Source organism: Oculina patagonica, chromosome 10, assembly GCF_052425735.1.
Source record: "Oculina patagonica isolate OP01 chromosome 10, crgOcupat, whole genome shotgun sequence".
Taxonomy (NCBI): Eukaryota; Metazoa; Cnidaria; class Anthozoa; order Scleractinia; family Oculinidae; genus Oculina; species Oculina patagonica.
In genome coordinates, this window is record NC_135767.1 from 1,172,648 (window position 1) to 1,197,327 (window position 24,680).

General features: G+C 39.6%; 2 protein-coding genes and 1 long non-coding RNA gene across 3 annotated transcripts; 2 read left to right on the top strand and 1 right to left on the bottom strand.

Annotated features, from left to right (window-relative positions):
- Window positions 1-5,351: 5,351 nt before the first annotated feature.
- Window positions 5,352-7,244, bottom strand: LOC144629354 (uncharacterized). Its single transcript, XR_013566363.1, has 3 exons — window positions 7,150-7,244; window positions 6,439-6,502; window positions 5,352-5,565 (listed from the first exon to the last, which is right to left on the bottom strand). It is a non-coding gene; the product is annotated as an uncharacterized LOC144629354 (long non-coding RNA).
- Window positions 7,245-10,339: 3,095 nt separating this feature from the next.
- On the top strand, window positions 10,340-16,974 carry LOC144628244 (uncharacterized). Its single transcript, XM_078486315.1, has 7 exons — window positions 10,340-10,764; window positions 12,384-12,640; window positions 13,298-13,451; window positions 14,222-14,552; window positions 14,958-14,983; window positions 15,352-16,317; window positions 16,468-16,974. The coding sequence occupies exons 1-6, from the start codon at window positions 10,425-10,427 to the stop codon at window positions 16,290-16,292; spliced, it is 2,049 nt and encodes a 682-aa protein (XP_078342441.1). The 5' UTR covers window positions 10,340-10,424; the 3' UTR covers window positions 16,293-16,317; window positions 16,468-16,974.
- Window positions 16,975-18,761: 1,787 nt separating this feature from the next.
- On the top strand, window positions 18,762-24,563 carry LOC144628808 (uncharacterized). Its single transcript, XM_078486923.1, has 7 exons — window positions 18,762-18,993; window positions 20,077-20,358; window positions 20,876-20,975; window positions 21,067-21,271; window positions 22,011-22,051; window positions 22,156-22,509; window positions 23,231-24,563. The coding sequence occupies exons 1-7, from the start codon at window positions 18,814-18,816 to the stop codon at window positions 24,031-24,033; spliced, it is 1,965 nt and encodes a 654-aa protein (XP_078343049.1). The 5' UTR covers window positions 18,762-18,813; the 3' UTR covers window positions 24,034-24,563.
- The last annotated feature ends 117 nt before the right edge of the window (window positions 24,564-24,680 follow it).

Consider the following 24,680-nt stretch of genomic DNA (forward strand, 5'->3'; position numbering starts at 1 on the left):
TCTAGATACATCTGTTGAAAACACACATCTTAAATTTTATTATTTGGCTTAATTTTTTTCGCATATTAATGACGGCCTTCAAAACTAATGAATATTCCAAATTCAAATGGAGTGGTATTATGACGTAGTTGAGTGAAACCGAGGAGACATGGGGAGCAAACTTTCACCTCCCCTCATTATGCCATCTCCACTTGAGAGCAAACGGCCATGTCATTAAAGTGCACCAAGTGTCGACATCAAAGATGGCGGATCAGATAAACAAACCAGGATTTTAAAGTTGGAATATTAAAGAGGAACAGAAGAAACACTTTAACTCAGGGCAGAGTAAAAACAACCCGACATGCAGGGGCAAGATCGGCTACATTTTTATTTTTTTAACGCAATGAAATGAAAATAAACAGACAAAAAGGCAGTTTTTGTGTTGTCGTTTATACCAGCAATCCTCCATAACTAACCAGGTAAACACTTGTGTTCATGACAGTCCCGCTATACAGTGTAATCTGTCACGCAACTTGTCCCGCAATCTTCTCGAAAACGGCGTGACAAGTTTCATGAAATAATACGTCGTGTAACAAACCGTAAAACGAACAATCCCTGCCAAGTAAGACGCTTCAACGGCAACAGAAAGAAGAATTAAGTTCTGACTTTCTGCAACCGCTGAAGTGAACTATTTTGTAAGAAATTTGTCGGCTCACGGTACGCTACACGACGCAATGTTTCACGCAACGCACTTGTCACGCCGCCTTCGACAAAATTACGAGATTTAATAGTTGCATAAAAGATTGTACTGTATAAAAAGACTCAAACCAAGTTCTGCTTTAAGGAAAACCACCATTAAAGTAAACAATGTCTGTTCTAAAACTCCCACTACACCGCTACCACGTTTTCGCTGTAGTATTCACAAGTTACAAACTGTACTTTGTTGCTCAAGAAGTCGAGTTTTAAAAAAATTGCCCTTCCCGTATTCAAATGGTGTGAACTAAACTGTCACACAACGACTGTACATAAGCGTGACGCAAGAGTGTTTATCTATGCGGTACGTGTCACGCTGAATTTTGGCTGAATAAACAAATCAAGACAATTGATAGGCGTTAAAGGAATAACATCGTAAGCTCCAAACAGATTTTGTCATTGTTTTCAAAGCTACGCTAAAATAGCGATACTGAAATTGAAACACTGTTTTCATGTGTAAACACAAGCAATTTTGAGACCGGCTACTAAAAACAAGCTACACTCCACGTGCTTGAAAAGCCCTAAATTGGCGTGAATGCGCTTTGTAACTCATTGTTACTCCTTGAAAAAAAAAACGCGACAAAAATTTAGGCGTGCAAAGATATGCTAATTCAATAAAAACGCGCACTCGAGTGATATTTAAATTGCTTTTTGGCATCGTTTCTGACAATGACATTTGTGTTTGAAGTTTAACAGTTTGCCAAAAAAAAAATGGTTTTTCGAGAAACCAACTTCCCAACTGAGCAACTAACACATTTTGCACCTTACAAATACAACAATAGGGCCATGAAGTATACACAAAGACGCACTTCAAATGAATTCAGTTTAAGTTTTTAAGAATGAAACGTATACATTTTTGTTGGTAATTTTAAATTGGCAAAGAATTTTAAGAATTTGACAGTATTTCCAGACAATCAGCAAATGAATTAGAGATTAAATTGTATCCAAGTTTAGAGAAGGCCTCACCCTCGAATTTCAGTGTTTCAAGACAATCTGCAAATATCAGCGAATAAGAGATTATTTGTATCCAATTTTAGCGAAGACTACACGTACACCCTTAAATAACGCGTATTTGTGTTTGAGAGTGTTTTATAACAGACATTGTATTTCTGCTGTGATTTCCCTGTACCCATATCACTAACTGTACAGTGGCCCATGTTCATCTAAAGAGATCTAACTCACGTACACAACCGAAGTGAGCTATAAAGATTTTCCTGGACTTTAGTGAGATCCAGGCAATCATAAATAAGACAGTTATGACTTCTTAGATCAATTTAGTAAAAGCCTGCAATAGATTATAAATCACATTCCTTATGCACATTTATCTCTTCAGCAAGAACTCGAATGACAAAGTAATGAAATTTAGTAGAAATAAAATTGACAAGAACATCGCTATGGCTATTTGATATTTGAAAATTTGGAGTCAGAATTTTTTCTGCATTCATCAAGAATTCAATCTTAAAATATTTTCATCATTGTGATACTGACAAAGTTCTGGCAACCCAACAAGCAGAAATGAAATGATTTTTATTTGTAATAGTTATATAACTGTATAATAGTATTCACTGCAGTTGAATAGCATTTTGGAAGATGCAGTTGAATAATCTAAGAGAAAATTAATGCAATATGATTAATTGATTGATTGATTGAAAGATTGATTGATTGATTGGTTGGTTGATTGGTTATTATTATTGTTGATTGATTGATTAAGTGATTGATTGATTGATTGAGTGAATTAGTGATTGATTGATTGATTGATTGGTTGTTGTTGGTATGGTGTTGATTGATTGACTAATTGATTGATTGATTGATGATTGATTGATTGATTGATTGATTGATTGATTGATTGATTGATTGATTGATTGATTGATTGATTAAACTTCCCCAACACTGACTAGGTATTGCTGTCAAAAATTATGCCCAAATTTTTGTTTCTTTGGCAAAATTTCAAAACTTATCTTCTTGTAACTCAAGCTGAAGAGATAAGTGTTAAGGAACTGGTGTTGGGGTTTTTTTTTTTTTTTCAAGTATTATAAATTATTTTCACATGGGCCACTGTATAGTAATGTCTACAAGTACCACAGACATGCAGATAGCCAAGCAGATGTACATGTCAAGTTAAACTATGACAAAAAAAAAGGAAAAAAATTATCAGCATGAAAAGTGGATAACACCTGTTGACAAACATGCATGTTTTTGGGAACAGGAAAGAAAAATAAGAAAATAATAACATTTTAGAAAAAAAATTTGAAGCAAGCCAACTGACGGAATTTGTAAAGCAGTTTTTTGTGTGAATAAGCTCATCAATTTTATTTCTGTTGTCAAGACAATCACTTATTCAATAATTCAGTCACTAAATACTTTCATTGATAAGCAACCATAACGTTTTTCAGTTATAAATTTCTCAAATTATTTTTCTTGACTTTTTCGGCACTTAGGAAGACAATGGTCTGAACTTTAAAGTTTTCATTCACTCAGTAAGTCAATTAATTCAAGAAACCAGAAAATTAGGTTTGTTGTTGTTTGTTATTTTGAAATAGTTAATTTAAAGAAAGTAATTTTTTAGTGTTGAAAGAAAATTTCTTTTAAAAATAAAAGTTAAAGAAGTTGTTCAAAAAGCAATAAAAAATAATGCCCAACTCAACAATTTATTTATATACTTTGAAACAAGCATTACTGTATTTCCTCAATTTAGCTACCTTTTTCTACCCACCACAACCCATCCACCTATTGTTACCTACAGATCATTATCCAGAACTGTAGCCCCCCACCCTTCAGGAATTTTTCTCTGATTGGCAGGGGATTTGGTTGATAGTGACATGGATAAAAAATTGCAGTGTCAATCTAAATTGTGGGGTGATAGTATTGACAGTACTGGAAGGCGCGGTGGCCTAATGGTTAGTGCGCCGGTCCTCCAGATCGAGCGGTCCAGGTTCGAGACCTGTCCGCGGTCACTGTGTTGTGTTCTTAGGCAAGACACTTTACTCTCATAGTGCCTCTCTCCACCCAGGTGTATAAATGGGTACTGGTGACATATAGCTGGGGGGGGGTACCCTGCGATGGACGAGCATCCCATTCAGGGGGGAGTAGAAATATTCCTAGCCGCTTAGTGCTACCGAAACCGGGATAAGCTCCGGCAGTATGGGCTGCATGGCTCGAGGCTTCCCTTTTAATCTGAATTGTGGGGTGATGGTATTGACAGTATTGTTTGAATTCCAGTCAGAATTTCCATCTTAAAAAATATTAACAACCTCCCATCTATAAGGCCTGAAACCCCCATGCCAATTTTCTTTTCACCAAAATATATTACCGTAATTCATTTTGATGTGTTCATACTTAGCAGAAATCAGCGATATTTTACACAATTCCTCTTGGGGGTTGGGGGAATGAGGATAGGTCATGCTGACGACGACTCTTCAGTCGTTGAGGAATAAGTGTTTTGTTTGGAACAATAATTATTAACCTGATCAAGCCAGGGACTTGTTTCTCCCAGTTCCCAACACAATGATTCCCTCTTCCCCCCCTTTTATTTGCCCCCCAAGGATTTTTTTCTGCTCAATCAGGAGCCAGCATTCGCAGAGCCGTTTGGAAATCGTCTGGAGAGACCTGTTTCCCAGGGGCTCTTTTCCGCCCTTCTTGAAAACTTTAGTTGCTACTATTTGTGCCCGGTTGACTTTGTTTTGCCCCAATTAACTGGCCCCTGGGTTTCTGAGGATGTATCTATTTTTTCACCTCTGGAAAAAGAACAAGGGGGAAGGAACCAGCGGCGGGGGATTGTGTTGACAGTGAGTGCTGTCAGCTTTATTATTCAAATAAAGTTACACAGAACCTCCTTCATAGAAGCTATAAATAAGTCCCTGCACCCCCACCCCACCCCACCCAGTTTCTTTTTTCCTTGGGAGGTTTCCTGCTTTTGATCTGAATGGTCAGTGATTTTGTTGATGTTTTACTGGTACCATTCTGCTGTTTGTTTCATGTGATTACGGAGTGTTATCTTTAAAGCATTTAACAATACCCCCTGTTAACCAGCACCCCTTGCCTAAATCTGCTGTTTTTGCCATAAGAGTACTCGCAAAACAGAACCCCCTTTAGGTATTAAGATCCACCCCCACCCCTGTCTAATAAAACTTCCTTCTGAAAGGCTTTCCTTGGAAGTCCCTAAGTCCCTTGGCAGCTGAACAGAGGAAATACAGTAAATACATGCAACACAGAGTGCAAACAAAACGCAAAAGTGTTATCCAACTTTAATATGTTTTCAAAGCCAATTTACTTATAAGGGAATTAATGTTGAAATAATTACAAGCAAGCACGTCTGTGGTATTGTAAAATCTAAAGCAGAACTTGGTTTTACGTCATACAATGCAATGATCAATTCAAAACTTCCTTAACCTGGAAAAACTTGGGAAATTGCTGGGGGTGGGAAACCAGTTACCCTGTCAGATTCCAAGATGCCTGATCCCTATTTCCCTTCATTCCCTAAATTTTGAATTTTTCCCATGACGAGAAACTACATTTTGTAAATGAAAAAAACCAACCATCTTCCCTGAATGTTTCTTAACCTACATAATCTGTAATAATTATGATGCATTTTAATGCCTTTCTGTCATTAGATATAGAATTTTATGATTGTAATCCCAATATCAGGGGGTTACCTTTCAGGGGTGCTCTAGGGGGATTCCCTGGGGAAGCCAGGTTAAGTTTTGATTGATCAATGCATACGAACACAAGTGTTTACCTGGGTCCTGGATTGCAATAAAATCATCAATTCAGAGTAAACTAAGGTATGATATGATTCCTAGTCTTCTTGTCTTGTCCTAAATGCCTTGCATACACCTGTTGAAAGGAAGACAGAAAAAATTAAACAAAATGAACTGTGGCAAGTGTGGTCAGGCCTAATAAATTATCAGCCACTTGATCCTCAGATCAAGTGTCCTGCAGGGGGAAAATTCCCATTCCGGGTCATCTTGAAGTAAGTAAAACCTATCATGCTTGCTTGCCCAATTTCTAGTTCCATAAACCATCCAAACTTCCCCTACGGAAGGGATTTTTCATAAGACCCCTCCCCCCTCTGGAAATAACATTTTTTTTTTTTTTTTTTTTATTGAATGAATAAAGCACACTGCTTACAATAGCAAGTACACTACACTTAAACTACTAATACACTAACGACAGTTACTTACTACATACTACTCAGTTACATGTGATGTTTGGCTTATTATATATACAATTCTCTGCTGAATTGTAGCTATGAAATTATGGATGAGTTGGAAATGTTCGTTCTGGAAATAACATTTAACCTTTATAAATTTCTAAACTTTTTGGCCTTTGAGACCCCTCCAACCCCCAGGAATTTCCAATCGCTTCTGTGGGAGGAGTATGGACATTTTCTGGAACCACAAAAAGAGCAAGGGTCCAAGCAAGACATCTGCTGACTAAATCCTGATTTTGAAATAAAAAATACACTAGGCCAAGCATGTAATGGCGCCAGGTTAGCAAAATGTTAGAGCTGCTTGTAGGTTAGACAAGAGGCCCATCAAGTGTAAAGCGAAAAAATAAATGACCGCGCAAAAAAATGGGGACGAGGTGGGGCGAGGCGTGGGACTCTGCGAACTCTTAACGGACTCTGCAAAAAATAGGGACTGCTCGTAACTTTTACTTGTCTGTAAGACAAACTGAAATTCAAGTTTGATTAAGTGCTCACCGTACCTTTACGTTCACATCTTGAACTACAGGTTCACCCAATCCGCTCTTCTGATTGGCTCCTGTCCTCCTAAAAGGAAAAAAAATTCTTGATTTACTTTACTTTCTACATTGCCAGCAACTACAAATTTATTGTAAATTTGCACTGCATTTCAAATGAATTTTCTTTGTATCACCTTCTCTGAGCCAAGATTTCTTTTTGCAAGGCTAAGAAAATCTCCAACTTGCAGAAATGAGTTTAGTCCTGCCATCTTGCAAAGTCTCAAATAAATTTACCATTTGCCTACACCACACGGGAATGATATGGGTTTGGTTCACTAGCATCTGAAGATTGTGAATTTTATGGGATACAGTTCCCCCGGGGGGGGGGGTAGATATGACATGGAATGGCCCCGGGGGTGGGGGGTATTTTTAAATGCCAAAGTATCAAAGCTTTAAAAATTCGGTCTCTTATTGCCGTGTGACCCCGTGTATAAGCAAAGAAAACTTAGCATGATCCGTTCTTCAGTTACTGTCTTAAATATTCGACTTATCACTTGCATTGGACGTTTTAACATGTAGCTTCTAAATAAGCTAGCTAGTTAAAGCTCATTTCATCCGCGGCATGGCAAAAATTGGCTGTGTAGTTGCAGGGCGCCAGACGACCTGAGCTACCCAAAACAAAACTAATACTTTCCCTTGCTCACTGACTAAGCGATTTGGGTGTTAACAACTCACCAAATGACTTGTATTCCAGCACTGAGTAGTAAATGGTCAAATGCAATCAAACTTTCCGCCATCCCGCCATCTTTGTTTCTGCCACTTGGTCCCAGGTCTCACGCTCTCCCTCGGTCACAATTCGCGATTCCCCGGAAATAATAAATCGTTGACAACGCCTCACCTGAGGATACTGAGAAGGTGGTTGTTTCTGTACTGTAAGTCTGTCCAGGAGGTGTCTGTAGATAGGATTTATGCATTTTTAAAAACAAACGTACCAAGTTGCGTGACACATCATGCAAAACCACTTTCACCCATGTGCCCCACCTCCCCGCCCCATAGACCAAAATGAGACCTCCAGGGGGCCCGGCGAGGTCCCTTTTCCCTGGAACTGATGACTCATCAGTTCCAGGGAAATAAAGAGGACTGTGAGTAAGAAGGGCGTATGTTTCTCACTTAATAGAAACAGTATCCTTCGATCAGGCGTTTTTTTTTTTCAGGGCGCCTGATCGCAGGTTTTGAAAAGGTTTTGAGGAGAAATGGGGTGGTAGCCGAGAGAATAGGGGAAGGAAGAGGTACGGGAGGCGGGGGATGAGAGGGCGGGAAACGGTATTCACAAGGTGGCGGGAAGCGGGAGAAATTGAGAAATTTTTTGCAACATTTCGTTATGTTTGTTAATAGAAATACAGTAAAAACCCGCGTTAAAACTTTTTTTTTTTTTTTGAAATTTTTTTTTTTTTTTTTTTTTTAAATTTTTTTTTTAAAAATTTAGCGCAGAGAGGCCGGAAGGTGCGGGAACCGGGAGTAAAAGGTACGGGGGGGGGGGAGAGAAGTAAAGACCCCCTGTCCCACGTACTTTTGACACTGAAGCTCTCGCGTGGGAAAAAAATATACTTGGCGAACAAGTTAAACATGATCAGTGACTACTGTTAAAGGAGCAATGTCAGGGTATATTAAGTCATTTTCCTGAATCTTTTCAAATTGAAGGAAACCTCAAAATAATAGTTTTCTATTAAAACATAAAAAAACAACATAGGAGTAATAAAAAGACGAAAATAACCAAGAATGGTTTCGACCGATAAAGATTAAGACAAATTTCAAACGACAAATTTGAAAAGATGTGTTGTCCGTGACATAGCTCCTTTAACCATTAAGACGGATTCCGCCGTTCAGATGAGTGGAAAGACAATCCCATAGCACGAACTGAACAAAAGATCACGAAATCACACGACCCCGAACAAGCACGAAAAAGAAACCCGAAAAATAACGCGCGCCAACGCCCCTAAGACATCCACCTCGCGCTTGAGTGCTATTTGAGGAACACTGACATGAGAGGCTGAACTGCCTATTGCTGAATGTGGGCGGAAACCATCTTAATTATAAAGAATAATAATAATAATCATAAGAGAGTGATTTCATTTAACCCGTGAATCAATATCTACCAGTTTGTGCGTAATAGTCAAAACTAAAGAAAAGAGAACAGTGGAATTAGTGTCTAATAGTATATAAAAGTGTAATAACTATTTCACGGGCCGGTTAGCTGAAATCACTCTATAACCTGTCTTTTATTTTTGAGTGATTATATGTGTGAGAAAGATGCAAATAAAAAAAATAATAACGTGTCTTTTGTTATATTTTTATTGTAGCCTTTTTTCAGTCTTTGTTTACAGTGTTTTGTTTCTGTAAGGATCGGCTCTGCTGTTTTTGCATTGCGGACTCTTTTACAGGATTGTAATTAGACTGTCCACAGCCTCTCGATTTTTCAACGCAAAAAAACAAACGAAGGGGGCGGGAGGCGCGAGCACCCCTTTTTTTAAACAAAAAAAGGCGCCCAAACAAAAAAAAAAAAAAAAAAAAAAAGGGGGGGGGGGAGACAGATTGTAATAAACCAAGTCGGATGCGAAAAACGCTTCACTAAAAGAGCTTGTGAAGACTTTAAGACATTATGTTAAAGAGAGACAGAAATCCTACCTGTATAATTTCATGGCATTTTACTTCCTAGTTTTTCTTTTCCCACGTTCAGTCTACAGGAAGGTGGGCGTATGTCTGGAACAAGGTATTTACTAATAGTCCACTAACTTCTTGAATTCCGGAAAAGAGATATCAGGGTTTTGTCTGGCAGAGGATGAACACTTATATTTACACCATGAATCGAAATTCTGCAAAAAAATAAAAAAAAATCATATCTTTTTGCCTCTTGTTTTTACCGTGAGGATTAACGTGCCGTTGATCGAGGTTTATTAAAAATCCACCACTCCTCATATGGTGTGTCCCAAAGGTTTTTTTTTTTAATAAAATAATACCGCATTTGCTTCTCCCATTTGTCGCATCTTGATCTAGATGAAAGTGAGTAGTCTTGTGCTGGTTGTGAACCTTATCTGACCTTATAAAACTTTTCGATTTTTCTCAGCGATAGATTTATTTTTGGATTTTCGAGGGAAACGTTTATAAAATCTACGCAAACACCGTAATTATAAAATCTACGCAATACATCGTTATGTCACTGTTCAAAAATGTTAACAAGGTTAACTAAAAATAAACCAAAAAAAGAAATGAATAGGAAATGTCTGAAATAGGGACCAATATACTCTTGACTGGGGTAGGGTGCAAATTTCTGAGGGGTCCATGGGGGCTGGATGGCCGGGGTGCTGGAATTTCATTTATCAGGAACCTGCGATCAGGTCCGATCAGGAGTTCTTTTCTTTTTCGAAGGGAGAGGGAGTGATAAGTAAGGAGGGAGAGCATGACCTCAGGTTAATTATATCAGTTACATTTTCGGCGTTATCTCAACTACCAATTTTAAGTCTAAGCCCATTTTTCACCTATCTAGTAAATTTTTCAGAGCTCAGAACTCAGCTACCAGTTTATAAAAACTCGTTATTGTTCAGCAAACAGTTAAAATTTAGCCTGTGTCGCAGCCGAACGTGTCACAAAACCTCGGACTATACCAGGGTTTAGTTCGTCTGCAACGCAGGACTATTAAAGACCTAAACAGCCAACAAATGAAAAACATGAAACGTGAAATTGCAGGTCTGATCGAACAGAGAGGGGAAAGAGACATAATATAGACCAATCGAGAGACAAAAAGAAAGAAATTTTGACCCATCCGATTCTTGGATACACCCCTACCCATACGGCACGGCGCCCAAACCTGCCCACACAACGCAGCAGGAAACCGTTTCCGGTGTGGGACTGACTAATTTTTCACGTGTGGTTTTCACGGGGATATTATGTTTCGGCTTCACTGAACAGCAGAGTTCTCCCTTTCCCGTCGCTAAAATTTCGTCGCAACAGACATGTATTTTGGTTATCTTTTATCCATCTTTCTTTACACTTTAGCGGTGAACAATCGAGCCGTGGCAAGGAGAGTTAAAATACATCGTCTTTCAAGTGGTATAGATGAGTTTGAAGTTCAAGATGATAGCAGGGATAGTATCTGTACAAAGCCCGAGAAAGCGACAGAGTTTTGTGCGAAACATGGCGCGATCAGCGTTCATAATACCAGATCTTGTTCTAACCACGAAGAAACACTACATTGTCGCTGTAATTCCACAAAATCAACGTTTCTACTACACGAGGGAAAATGTGTGAATAACGAAAATGTTACGGCTCGGTTTCTTCATGGAGGGATTCCAGGTAGGCTTACAATGTAGCTTATTACACAAATATTTTTTTGTTATTCCTGTTTGTTTTAACAAATCTACACATATGAACTTAACGCTAAAATATCGTTTTGTATCATCATATTCGTAGGCTTTATCACAAATTGAATGCGAAAAACCAGACAACCTCTTTCTAACGAAAACAAAAGATGAGCCATATTACAAATTTAGCGCACATATGGCGACTTCCGGACATGGTGTTTATAATTCTCTGAATTTATTAGTCAGAAATGTAATTGACTAACTGACTTTGTTCCTTTTATTTCGTTACGCATCTCGAAACTGGCATTAGTGCCAGTTACGTTTATACTTATAACAAGTACGATGTACTTATTTTCTGCCATAGTCTCAGAGGTTCTATCTTCTCAGCGAAATTTGCCGGGAAAATGATTGAGACAAAGATGAAAGCGGGTCAAGAAGAGTTCTCGCATCTTCTCGACTCAGTTTCGCTTGAGTTTAGAACAAAAAAACCTCTGGGACTAGAATTTTAAACCACATCTTTTGACTTCATGCTAAGTAACACAAGTAAAAGTTCTTCAAGTGATTTTATTTCAATTCTACGTGACCTTGCTATGTAGTACATAATTTACTGTCGAAACTATGACACATGCCAGAACTAGAGCATCACAAGGCAATCGCTATTTTATTTGATTATCAATGACATTGTCATCGTTTTGAGAAACATAGTTGTTTTCGCCGTCACGTTGATTTACAGTCTACAGTTTGATTTACAGTTGATATTTTTACGAAAACGTTTTCCAGCTGTTTGTCGTCGCTACGCCGCTGAAAAGTTATAAATAAATCGATCGGAAATCCCCCACGCCCCAGGGCGTGTGTTATAATCTTGTAGGTTTTTTTAAATCTCAGCCTCGCTCCAGGCGACAGGAAAGAGAGAGCCTGGGAGGAAATTAATCAGCTACTCAACTTATGGTACAAAATATCACACTTTCAGGCTTTTAAAATGCTTAAAAACGTGCAAAACACACAGAAAAAAAAGAGAAGAGGTTCTCAGAAGAACTATAATTTTTTTTTGGCTCACCCGAGCTGTGTCGTGGATGTCGCTGCTTAAAAAAAGGACGTTTTTTCAAGTTTGTCGCTTGCAATCCGTCTAAATCTTCGTCAGTCATATAGGCCATCCTTGTTTATTTTTAGTAAAGTTTATTTATTTGCGGTTTTTCTACCTTTCTATGACTATTTTTCTAGGGTTTTCTTCAAGTTCCACATTTATTGCCCCGTTGTAACTTGATTCATTTTATGCTCTGTTGTATCGTTGTTGCATTTATATCACACCAACAAGCGGGTTTCTGTTACTTGTACTGGTACTGTTCTGGTACTGTTCTGGTACTGTTCTGTTACTTTTACTTTTCCGAAACATGTTCACATTAAAACAGTCGCGGCCATCTTGAAAACAATTTAGTTCTGCTTGTTGGTTGTACGGAAATTTGGTAATTTAGAAGAAATTTTGTTAAGAAAAATGCCTTAAATATCGCGACATAGCTTTTTAAAGATCTTTAAAGACTTACAAGGAATTTACAAAGATCTTGGCAACACTATCATGCGCCCACTATAACGTTTTCTCTTTTTTCTCGTCAGTTTGCAAGTTTCACGTTGCTGTTCAAAATGGCCGTAACCATCCTAGGTGTGAGAGGTCCCCAGTCTCCACTCTATCCACAAACGTCACAATCCCAAGGCACTACTCGCTCTGCACCGCGAAAGACTCAGAAGAGGTCTTCAACTGCAAAATTGACTTGAAAAATCTGTTGTTCAACAAGGCCGGGCGATGGAGACAGCTGTGGAGACTGGATCCAAGAGCTCAGCAGGAGACTACTATTAAGGGGCTTCTACATAAGGTAGGAAACTAAGCTAGCTGTGCTAAAACGCAAAGTTTTATCTAGCGTAAGATTTTAAAATTGTTTCCGGAGAGTTGGAAATGTTAAATAGTTAAGAGCCGCCCAACTTCTTTCGAAACTTACGTGAGATTGAGCAAAGACTTGCCAAGTTCCAAGAGCTAGAGTTTTTACGGTAACCGATGTTACACAACTCGGCATCAGAAGTTTTTCTCAAGCGTACGTACGTGGACTAAGCAGTCTGTGTGTATGGTATTGAAGTAGAATGGCTGTCTACCATTACAACGTTGCCCTCAACATTAACGTCGTGTGTGAACTGTCAGCGAGCAAACGATATAACCAGCATGGGAGGGAAGGGAAGGCATGACCTCAGGCTAGCAACGATACGATAGATCTACCAGTCATTTTCTGTTTTCTTGCTATCCAACCTCCCAAACCCAAACTCGACATTTTGCTTTTTTCTTTTCGTCTATTGTTCTTCCCTTCTTGACTCAACTGCTGTTATCAGTCAGGTTTCGTAATTGTTAATGTCACAACTAGCTTTCTGCGCCATCAATGTTGCGAAAATGTTATGCGTAGTGTTGCGTCACTTGTATGCATTTATTTCACTGTATTCCAGGGCTGAATTCAATTGGATCATCTTTTATTTTTTTATTACAGCTGATCTCAAATGCATCAAGGTACAGTGGCCTCATCCTTTCTCTTCAAGCCACCTGCCTGGTCAAGTCACAGCTCAGTGTACGACTGCGAGGCCAGCCTCCATATGACAAACTTCAATCCTGTTTACTTCTCAAAGTTAGCGGATCCCGCTCATGTAAGTACAGTTGAACTTTATGCAAGATAACATGAAGTATTTTAAGCTCTCGACTTTGTGTTAGTACACAGGCACCTCTCCTCACCAAATTAAAATTCGAGCAGCCTCCCTCAGTTTTCAGCCTTTTAAACGTGAAGCGAGAAAAAGCGCGAGCACAAAAATCCGCCAGGGGATAGCGCTATCCATCGGATAAATCACTATCCAGTGGATAGTGTAGTTTATATCCTCTTTATAGTAATTTATCCGGTGGACAGCGTTATCAACCCTTTGAACAACCGGGCCCAGATATCTTGGCTCAATTTTCCCTTCTCTCTCAGCTACCAGATCTCGCGCGGCCATTTTTTCCCATTCGCGCTTCTTTTTTCGCTACAGGCTCGTCGGACTAGGGAAAAAGGGTCGGTGCCTTTTTTTTTTTTTTTTTTTTTTTTTTCCTGGCCCCCGGGGGCCCCAAATTTTACTGCTCGTAACATTTGTTTCCTCTCCAAAAGTGCATAGGTGCGTTACGGCACAAAACTCGAAATGACATAGGGGAAGGGTAGGAGAATGGAAAGAAAACTCCCCCCTCAGTTCCCACATTCTTTATTTGCCCCGTCTCGCGCTCCAAGCTTTCACGCGCCTTTGCAGTTAGCGCTCTCGGAAATTAAAGGAAACGACTACAATCCAGGCTATGCATACTTTCCTAAATGTGGCCAACTGAACCGTCTTTTAGGTTAACTTAAACTATGGTTTAGTGCATATTTGTTACGTTATTTTTATATTCTTATCCACAGGGCCGTTAAAACCACATCAGATGAGCTTTACTCAGTCAAACCAAATGAACTCCGAGCTTTCAGTAAATCAAAGCAGACACCAAAACAAGACAGATTTAGAGCTTGAGAGAAATATAACGATTGTTTCACAGGCCACCACACAACCAAGTCCTACAACTTCGCCAGTTGTTGAAATCGCTACGGACAAAGTTGAAATCCGCAGAACGGACAATGCTTCGCTATACAAGAAGTTGATATATTTTATGATCGGAGCGTTCCTTGGTATTTTATGGACACCAATATCTATTTATTTTGTGTTTGAATGCGCATCCCAACGCTTGAAAATCCGCCGGTAAGTTGGTTTGTTATCATTTAGCCAAGAGTGACAAGCATCAAATTTCTCCTCACATTATCAATACTTTTTCAAGAGAAAAGGTTATAAGAATTAATAAAATGACCACCAATTAAAAAGGGAAATTGCTTTGATCTTTTAGCAAGCTCTTCCAACTAATACTATAAGAAAATGTATAGAGATCAGTCAGGAGAATTTGTAAGTGGATAATGCATTTTGGGTGAAAACGTTGCTAAAAAAGTAACTAGTACCTGATCACTTACACAAAATGCGCTACGATCACCAAAGATGATTATATTAAGTAAATTGTTTAGGCAAATTTTTAAATTTTAAATTAGTTTTTAATTGAACAAGAATGCCTCAGTACGTATCCTCTTCCTGATTTTGATCTGTTTACTTTTGCAGGAGAAAAAGACGAAGAAGAAGCACAGGTTTGTGTGAAAACTTGTTTTTCTTGTGTTTGTTTGTTGGTAGATTTGTTCGTTTCTTTTGATGATAATCAACGTCACTACTCTCACAACACCACCACCATCACTAGCAGTAAACATAACTTTTAAGTCAGAGCCTCACACAATCTGTCATACGACACGAAAGAAATTTCATAATATTTAAGGTGTTTTACAAAGGAATAGTATTTTTCTAAGCTACAGTTAAGGTACTACACATTTAAAAGTTATTTTCAACACGGGTTTTTGTATAGAACTTTGTTTTAAGCATTCATTAAAGCCCCTCCTCTGGTGTTCCCCTTAGCCGGTTATCTTTCAACTTGTTATGAATTTAACCTTACTTTTCTTTACAGGAAATCCAACATATGAAAGAGGACCAGACACTAGCCTCGTCCTGATGCCAATGACAGCTGTCAATCTGTCAGGATCTCCTGTTTCCTCTGTATCTCCATACGCACACGTCTATCAGCCACTTGTAGAAAACACAAGGCCTCATAGCGTGAATGGCTACAACAACGTGTACGAGAGTTTGCGCAGCGTCAGAAATAACCCAGAGTTACGACGCTTATCTTACTCTATGTATCAGGATTTGATGAGAGCTAACCGCGTTACATCCTCGGGTTCAAATTCTTCATACCAAACGATGTTTACGCCTGCAGAAACAACAGCGAGAGATTCTTTAAATTCTTGTTCTACACCAAACTACGTTAACGTTCCTCCAGCTGTTTTAGACGTGCAGTGTGATCTGAAAACAGCAAGGGACACTCTAAAGCAGCGAAGTGTATCTGAAATTTTAGATGAGGAAGAGTGTCCTCTTGACGAAACGAGCGCGAGCAATTTGACTGTCACGTGTCAATCAAGTTCATCGTCAACCCTTCAAGATGAAGATAGGTCGGATAGGGCTGATGGATTTGAATTAGTTGCTCACTCTTCGTCATCGTTATCATTGACCTCGCTAACATTTTATGAAGAGGATGATGATATTTCAGTGGAGAGCGATCAAAAGGGATTGGAATCTGATTCAGTGGTCAACTTTGATTCAAATGAAGGAGATTGTCGTCAGCATAAGATAGTAGAAAATTGTGATAACACCTCTTCTGAATTGGATACAGTTTGTGATGACTTACATGACAGTACATCCGATTGTCGACTAAGTGGATTAGAAATCATAATAGACTCCGACTGTAGCGAGTGTGACAGTGCTCTCGAAGATGTTATCGATGAAACGGAAACCCAGTCACCTAGTCAACCCTTTTACTATGTACTTGAAGGCCCTAATCCATCAGAAATGTAGCATGTTGATTTTATGTGTTACTAGCCTGCGTAGCGGGCGGGTTCAGCGCGAAAAGAGGCGCGACGCGAGAAGGCCGCGCGAGGAAAAATCGTGGCCCCCGCGCCCGCGTCCCCCGCGCGCACAAAACTACTCAGACGCCTGCTACGCAGGCTAATGTGTTACTTTCACTGTGTACAATCGAAAAGGAAGGTATTGACGTGCTTTTCAAATTGCGTGACGATACATTCGCTTGTGTTGCGTTAGAATACGTTTATTTTTGTTTGTGTTGCGTGACAGTTTCTTGGCTTGTATCGCGTGACGATACGCTTGTTATACATCAGATACATGTTTCCTTGTAATGCAAATTAATTGATACGTTACTTTCTGTTGCATAACGTTATGGTATGCTAGTCGTGAGTGTTTTATTGGATATACTATGATTTTAAGAAACGCACAGTTCTTCTCTGTAGACCAGGGCAGCCGGCAAGATTAGATTTTGGAGAGCTAATCACGTGATACAGACCAAGGTACCCTGTTCTTGCATGTTATAAAGCGTGTCTTTGTTGGATAAAGACCTCAGTACTGCATGAGGAAGGCTGGGAAGAGTACTAACTTGTACTCGAATTTTAAAACTACTATAGGGATAGTATTTATCTAAGTTGCGGAATATTTTTCCACATTGTAATCTTCTAATAAAGTTAACTACGAAAATATAAACTCTTTGATTACTGCACACCTTTACAAAGCTTGAGCTTCGTAGATGGAAGCAATTCGCTATCCCTAGTAGCCTGTTTCAGGCTTTTGACTTGGCTTTTGTTGCAATTACTTAAATTTAAGAGAGAGCAGCAGTCCTTTCTATCGCAGTTCCCCAGAGCTTTCGGCCTTGCGTACAATGAGTAAAGGACGAAGGTACTGTTGTAGATTGCTGCCAGCGCAAGAAAAATTTACATTAGCAACCGTTAATGTGCCTCTATGTACCGTATTTTCTCATTAAACGCCCCCGACGTTTATAACTTGGTTGGTGGGCCCGAGTTTGAAGCCGGCGTCGGGGCCCGGCGTTAAAACGAGTGAACTCTGTTTTTTTGAGTGATATACCCATCCTCCGATATAGGGCCAGTGTCAAGGGGCACTTTTCCTTTGTCCCGTCGGACAAATGTCCCGTCCAGATGATAACCAAGGTCACAGAGGCCGGCACGCTCAAGATTGTGACAAAAGAAGAAACAATATATGAACAACATGGAACAAGTAAATGTTACGGAATAAAGTTCATAACGGCAACGCCTGGACCGCGAATAATCGCCGGGACCCGATCAAACGCCCCCGGCGTTTATTAAAAAATTAGCAGTTTTGAACCGGCGTTTAAACGAGGCCGGCGTTTAATCGGAGTCCGGCGTTTAATCGAGAAAATACGGTATGTTTGTGCAAGACCTCAAAGTGCTCCCCTTCCCCACCCCCAGTGAAAAAACGCAACTTAAGTGATTTCCAGTTTGCGTGCATGTCAGCTTCATTTTTGTTCAAGAAAATTAAAAAACGTACAGTTTTACTTAAAAACTCGAACAATATAGTTGCAGTAAATTTCTCTGTTTGCCGGAACGAGAAATCTTTTCCAGCCCTTGGAAGAAGTCATAAATAAGAGAGAGAAAGGGCTATCCCGCGGGAAAAGTTACCCGCAACATCAAGCCAGATGAGCTCAGCTTCGGGGTATTTATCTTGATATTCCTTCATTATAACTTCATTTTCATGAGGAGAAGATACAAAGGAAGAATATGCGACTACCAGTTAAACTCTCTAAAGTATTTTGAGGCAGACCAATTCAAGATTCCTCATGAAACGGCGAAACGTTTCCAGACGCTGCTGCCAAGGGGTCAATAAAGTGTACATAAGAGGGCATGCCGTCAAGGGACTTAATTTGTACAACAAGTTTCCAAGCGGCTGTTGGGTATAAAAGCGTCTTCTTTGTGAAGTGTAAGTAATCTTCGTGCCACCACTTGGGCCATTGCTTTGCAATTTTCCGTTGACTGTTACTTCTAGTCTACGATGTGTTGTAAGCCATATAAAGGCTGAATACGCCTATAGCCATGATTTAATTTCTGGACCTTCAGCTTTTCGATATTATGTTTATTTTTCTTAGCTTCTTCATTTACAAGTTCCTTTGTTTTCTCCAGTGAATTGATTACTTCAATATTCAATTACCCACGGGGTACTTTTAGGGGACTATTGTCACCGTAAAGCGATTTTGAAGTAAACATCAGACTCGACTTTTTTTTACGTGCGTTTGAACTTTCGTGCGGAGGTTCAGAGACTTGATAACCAAACTTTTTCATAAAAATTGCCCGTGTAAACCCGGCTCAAAACGAGAAAGGAAAATTTTTTCGATGTGATTTCAGTTTCCTACCAGGAACCAATAAAAGACAAGCGCTGACACCATATCTCGGTTTCGACTGTTCTTTGTGTTAAAGTCATGATCAGTACAAAAAGAACAATCGATAGTTTCACCCCAAGAAGTAATTTCCTCAAGTTCGTTTTTCAGAGGTTTACAACGATGAATTTTATTCAAGTGAAAATTAGAGTGTTCGTCTTGAGTTTGATCTTAGCTTCAGCGGCGACAGTTCGCGATGTGAGAGCAAACATTAGCAACTCCAGTCAACGCTGTAAGGAAAGATTATGTCCTGCTGTGAGCAAAAGCTACAGTAGTCAATGTTTCATAAATGATTCCGCTGTCGTGGCTACGTTTAAGTGATATCGACTTGGAAAGAGGTAATTGATATATTTATCCAGTTACTGGCATTCATGACCACTTTAATAATTCTTCACTATCAATTCTCCATGACAGCTTACATGGCGGAAAATGAAACACGACAAATGCATCCTTCTTTAACCGGTTTCAGTCACTTTAACGATTAAGGAGCTTCGTTCAACGCATCTCAGTGACATACGGTATTTTCTCAATTAAACGCCCCCGGCGTTTATTTAAATCTTGGTCTGGTGGGGCCCGGCGTTTATTTGAAGCCGGCGTTTAATCGGGGCCCGGCGTTTATAAACGAAGTGAAACTTCCTGTTATTTTTTGAGTTGATTTATTATTACCCAACCTCCGATCCCTAGGGCCAGTTTGTCAAGGCGGAACAACTTTTCCCTTTGTCCCGTCCGGACAAATTGTCCCTGGGTCTCCAAAGATAATAAATTACCAAGGTTCACAGTATAGTGCATACGGCACGTTGCAATCAAGATTTGTGACAAACAGAACCGAAACAATATATGAACAACATGGATACAAGTAAATGTTACGGATATAAAGTTCATAACGGCAACGCCTGGACCGCGAATAAACGCCGGGACCTCGATCAAACGCCCCCGGCGTTTATTAAAAAATTAGCAGTTTTGAACCGGCGTTTAAACGAGGCCGGCGTTTAATCGGAGTCCGGCGTTTAATCGAGAAAATACGGTAACTGGCATTTTTTTCAAGTTTTTTTGTCGTTTACTACTCCGTCCTAATCCACGTCAGACGAAACCTCCTTTACAATTTATAAAATATTTGTTATCCGTCAAGGCACTGAACTTTTATTAAATGAATAGTCATCATTTGTAATGCACTATGCAGATAAGCAACAATTGTAAATAGATTTTTTATACTTGATCTGATGTATTTTATTATTATATAATAGTTTTTTTCTCTTATGATTGAGTTAGGAATTTTTATAAGTTTGAACTTTTAGCATATGTACATAACACAAGTAATTCAGCTTATAGCTGCTAGTTGTGATTTTTAATAAACGATTTATCTTATCTTATCTCATTGTGATTAAGAATTTACTACAATACACATCCGACACTTTCTGTGTTTTACTCCTAGAATATTACAGTGTCTTTGTGGTATACAACCAGACATGGTGCAGAGCTTTCCTTCTGCTAAACATACGCCAAACGAAACTTGCGCAAGAAAATACCACGAAATCCTGTAAAATAACTTCAATCAAGAGCCCGCTTCGTCCAAACCAATCGGGAGAGAACCCGAGGCGGGAAAGGGGTAATCGTGGAAAAGGAAAAGAGATATCAGATAAATTCGATGGATTTAAAGTCAGCTTTGAGGTAAGTGAAGTTAGTAGAACTATATCAACTTTTGTGTCTTGTAAAGATCTATTAGATACCAGACTCGTACCCAGGCGCGGGGGGAGTCATGGGAAGGGTCCCCACGCGCTCCACTCGATCCACCCCGCGAGGCTCATTTTACCCTCGTATCCAATCTTCTCTCTTTCCAGAAACGTGTAAGTAGCGACCGGGTTCGAGTGTGATCTTATATCGTAGAATGCCGGTTATAAACTCTCTTCTCCCGCTTATAAGCCTCCCGGTTATAATTATACGCCCATCTTTCTGCTAAAGACAAAAAAAAATCAGTTTCCTTGCATAAGTCCAAACCCCCTCCGGATATAAGCCTTCATATTAAAAAACATTGGTTTAACCTACCACTGTTCTTGTGTACATGCGAAACTGGCTGGTCACCCAAAACGTGACTTATTTACCTATAAAGTAAGAATCGAAGTCTTCTAACGTTAACATAATCATTGATTAATCAGACAATATTTTATTTCCTGCGATCTTGTAAAAGCATGATCAGCCCAATGGTGTCTTCGTACAGAACAGAAACGGATCTTTCAACGTGCATGAGTGCCTGATGTTGGAAACATACAGACATATACAAAAGCAAGGCAAGAAATTTCCATTTTTTGCTTACCAACTTTAAACAAGCATATGCTTTAAGCCTTCTTTACTACACTAACACGATTATCACAATTTCAGGTTGCATATGCTTAGAAAGTCGATACGTAGAACAAACCTCTGTGAATAACTCGGGAAAAAACTCCACATCCGACCAAAAGAAAGCTAAAAACCAAAGAAAAACAGAGAGGCACAACCTGATGACTTATTGCTTGGTGGTATCATGCTTGTTGTTGGAAGTCTTGGTCTGTGTGGTTGTATATTGTTGTGTGAGAAACAAATGCTGGTAAGAGGCTTAATTGTCTGGAATAAGTAGAACTCTCGCGCGCGGCGCATTCAAATCTTTTCCTGCTCAGCCCAAGCCAGGAACGTACGAGAATCCAGGGACCGCGGAGCCGGGGGGGGGGGGCTTAGCCCCCCCCCCCCCCCCCCCCCCCCCCCCCCCCCCCCCCCCCCCCACTATTTTCGAAAAAAATAAAGACTAACTAAGAGAAGAGTCCCTAAAGCCCCCCACTTAAAGTCACTAGTCAATTTCTCCAATTGGAAAAATGCTCTGCGGTCCCTGAATTGACCCGAAATATTCCATCCTGATTAAGCAGCCGGCCTGATATTTTGAAGTCAGTAAAATCTTTGTTACTCTTCTTCACAGAAGTGTAGTATTTGATCATTAAAAACCGCGATACTTACTAAGCAAAAGGGTTGCGTAACGAACCAAATTATGTTTCTTTTTTTTTTTGCCTGAAATTAGTCAGAGAGGTGGAAAGTCAAACTAACCACATTGGCTGGTAAATTTTCACGTGCGGTTATCGATTCTTTGATTAGTTAGAAGCTCAATAAAAAAAGAAAATGTTTAAAATTTATTAAGTGACAACAGTTTTAATCTGTGTGTTGCGGTACAAAAATATGTCGAATTCTTAAGCAGTTTTAAATTCAAGATGTTTAATTAAATGAAAAATAACGTTAAAAAAACAGGCTCCTTTTCACGACTGCTTATTTATGTAATTATCATTCATTATTCTTCACAGCAAAACAAGCCCCGAGGCATGTAAAGCTGAAAACACTGAAAGTATGCTGGTCATTTCTTGTGTATTTCAACAGCTTGTGTATGGCTAAAAACAATTTTTTTTGAAACTGACTAAAAACTAAATGACAATCACTCTCATTTCCTAGACATTGTGATAAACCCTATCTACCAACCAGGTAGTCAGCGCCCGCAAATCTCCAAACCGATTCCTGCTCAAGAACCCTACCAGCCTCTTGTCGTGGACACCAGGGGCCCTGGGGCGAGTGCTGAATATCGGGGACTGCAGGCTGGACTTAGAGATGATCCAAGGATTGGTGTCCCTGTGGACCAAACAGACTACCAAGATCTCGACCAAACCGAACAGACACAGAAGTACCAGGGCTTGGTCGCAGAAGGTGCTTTAGAGGTAAGGAAAGAAAAAAAAATATCCTTGATTACCTTTATCCTTACCTTACCTTTATATTTGTTCGATCCCCTCGGGGGGCGGGGGAGGAACTCCCATATAAAATAGACAGTGTTGCTGGTCGTTTCACTTAGGGGGGTAAATTATGGATTTGGGTCTTACTAAGGTTTTCAGGACACGACTTCAATATTTTTAGCCGACGATGTCTCGTTTAGGTTGCACGCGAAGGAATAATAAAGAAAGCTGACATACTGCTGGTAGTCTAGGCCATTTAGGCTTGAAAAATTGTATCTTTTAGGGGTCAAAATAGGCTTGGGTCTCTTTTGGGTTTAATTCACATTTTCCGAGGAACATCCCTCTCCCATTCATGTTGGAACACCCCCCCCCCCCCCTAGGAATTTGAACACGATGATAATGTTCGTATTTAACTGGTACAGTGCATGATAGCTCTATTATTTTTTGATTTATTTTCGATATATTTTTACCAAGAAAACCTCCATGTTTGATATTTTATCAAAAGTGAAATGATTTAGGAATATTCAAGATCGTACCCAGGTACAGGCTCTGAAAACCAGATCGAATTACAACTTTTTCCCTAGGGTTTTATCGTTCACGATGTTTTCCAAGATAGAAAGAATTCAAGGGCGAGAATGTTCTGGGGAAATCCGGGATATTGGCTATTCTGCTGATAATAATAAAAAAATAATAATAAATATTTTTCAAGAGGAGGCTCCCGTCACATGGAGTGGTTTTCAGGGAGGTCCTCAAATAAAACTAATTACAAGGTTAAAAATCAAGCTAAAAAGGTAAAATATAAAATTGCAAGTATGATGTTCTAAAAATTAAGAATAATGTTCTAAAAATAAAAAAAAAGCTAAAAGTACTTTGCTATTATTGTTTGGTTCTGATCAAAGGACAGAGAATACGGGAAGGGGATTACGCTGAACCTAAACATGAAGGAGGCTTGAAAGAAACCGTTGCGAAGCCTTCAAGTAGTCATGATCCCGCTGGTACACAAGCGTCTGCAAGTTTCCTTCATTCACTTCGATCTTTGGCACGGTCAGCCATTTCGCGTGGCTGTGGCACATCTTCTTTAAACCTCAGCAAGCCCCGACCGTTAAATCAATCCACTTTGGAGCGCTCGGAGGTCACAACTGAAAAGGTTCCCCGTATGCTGGCCCAGAACAACTACTGTGGTCCAAAGGAAACGGAAGATCACATGCAACACGTCACTGAAGAACCAGAGGCTGCTGAAGACACAAGTGCGGAAGAGCCATTGTATTATGTTCTCGAGGGACCATCCTCGACTCCAGAGTCTAACCAAGATCCAATATATCATGTTCTCAAGGAACTTCGAGGTCTTAACGCGAATGGCCCTGAGAGGGTACCTTCTAGCGATTCCATCGCAGATCCACTGTATTATGTTCTCGAGGGACCATCCCCTACTCCAGAGTCTAACCAAGATCCAATGTATCATGTTCTCAAGGAACTTCGAGGTCTTAACGCGAATGGCCCTGAGAGGGTACCTTCTAGCGATTCCATCGCAGACCCACTGTATTATGTCCCCGAAAACCCAGCTGACTTGGAAGATAAAAATGCAGAAGAACAAACAAAACTGTAGTTTTAACTGTTCAATTTATTTTAAAGCGTTGTGTAGCGCGTCGATTATTGGCAAGTAAAAGAACGAGTGAATTTTACAGTGCGCGGTGAGTGCAGAATGGAAAATATTTGCTTCATATGGAATGTTGGAAGAAAGATTTCAGTGTCATTGCAGCTTCATTCAATTTTCAGAAATTTTATACGATGTTATCAACATCGTTAAAGTAATTTAGTTCAACATAGCAAATCTTAATGTAAGCAAAAGATGTGTTTCCTGTAGTTTGACAGCGTTGCAAACGTGACAATGCCTACGAGCGTTTTCCTGCCCGTTACAAAGTTTTCATGTATTTTTTTGGAGTTGTCATTCATGTATCATTCCAGATGTGATAACTTCAGTATAAAGAAAATCATCGGAAAAGACCTTAATTGTTTTTCCTTATCAAATTAAAAAGGTGGTTAACTTTAATAGTGTTTGTTGCGTCTACCGGCAGAGTAAGCGATAGTTTGATCAATCAGAACGCACGAATTACCTTCAGTTGGTCAGGTTGTTGTCCCGGGGGGGCACTCCCCTATACGGCCTATACGGGGACGTGCCGCTGGATAGGGTATGGTTTTTACTCCTCCCGTCCTGAACAGGGTATATAATTTCAAGCTCCTCTGTCTTAAACA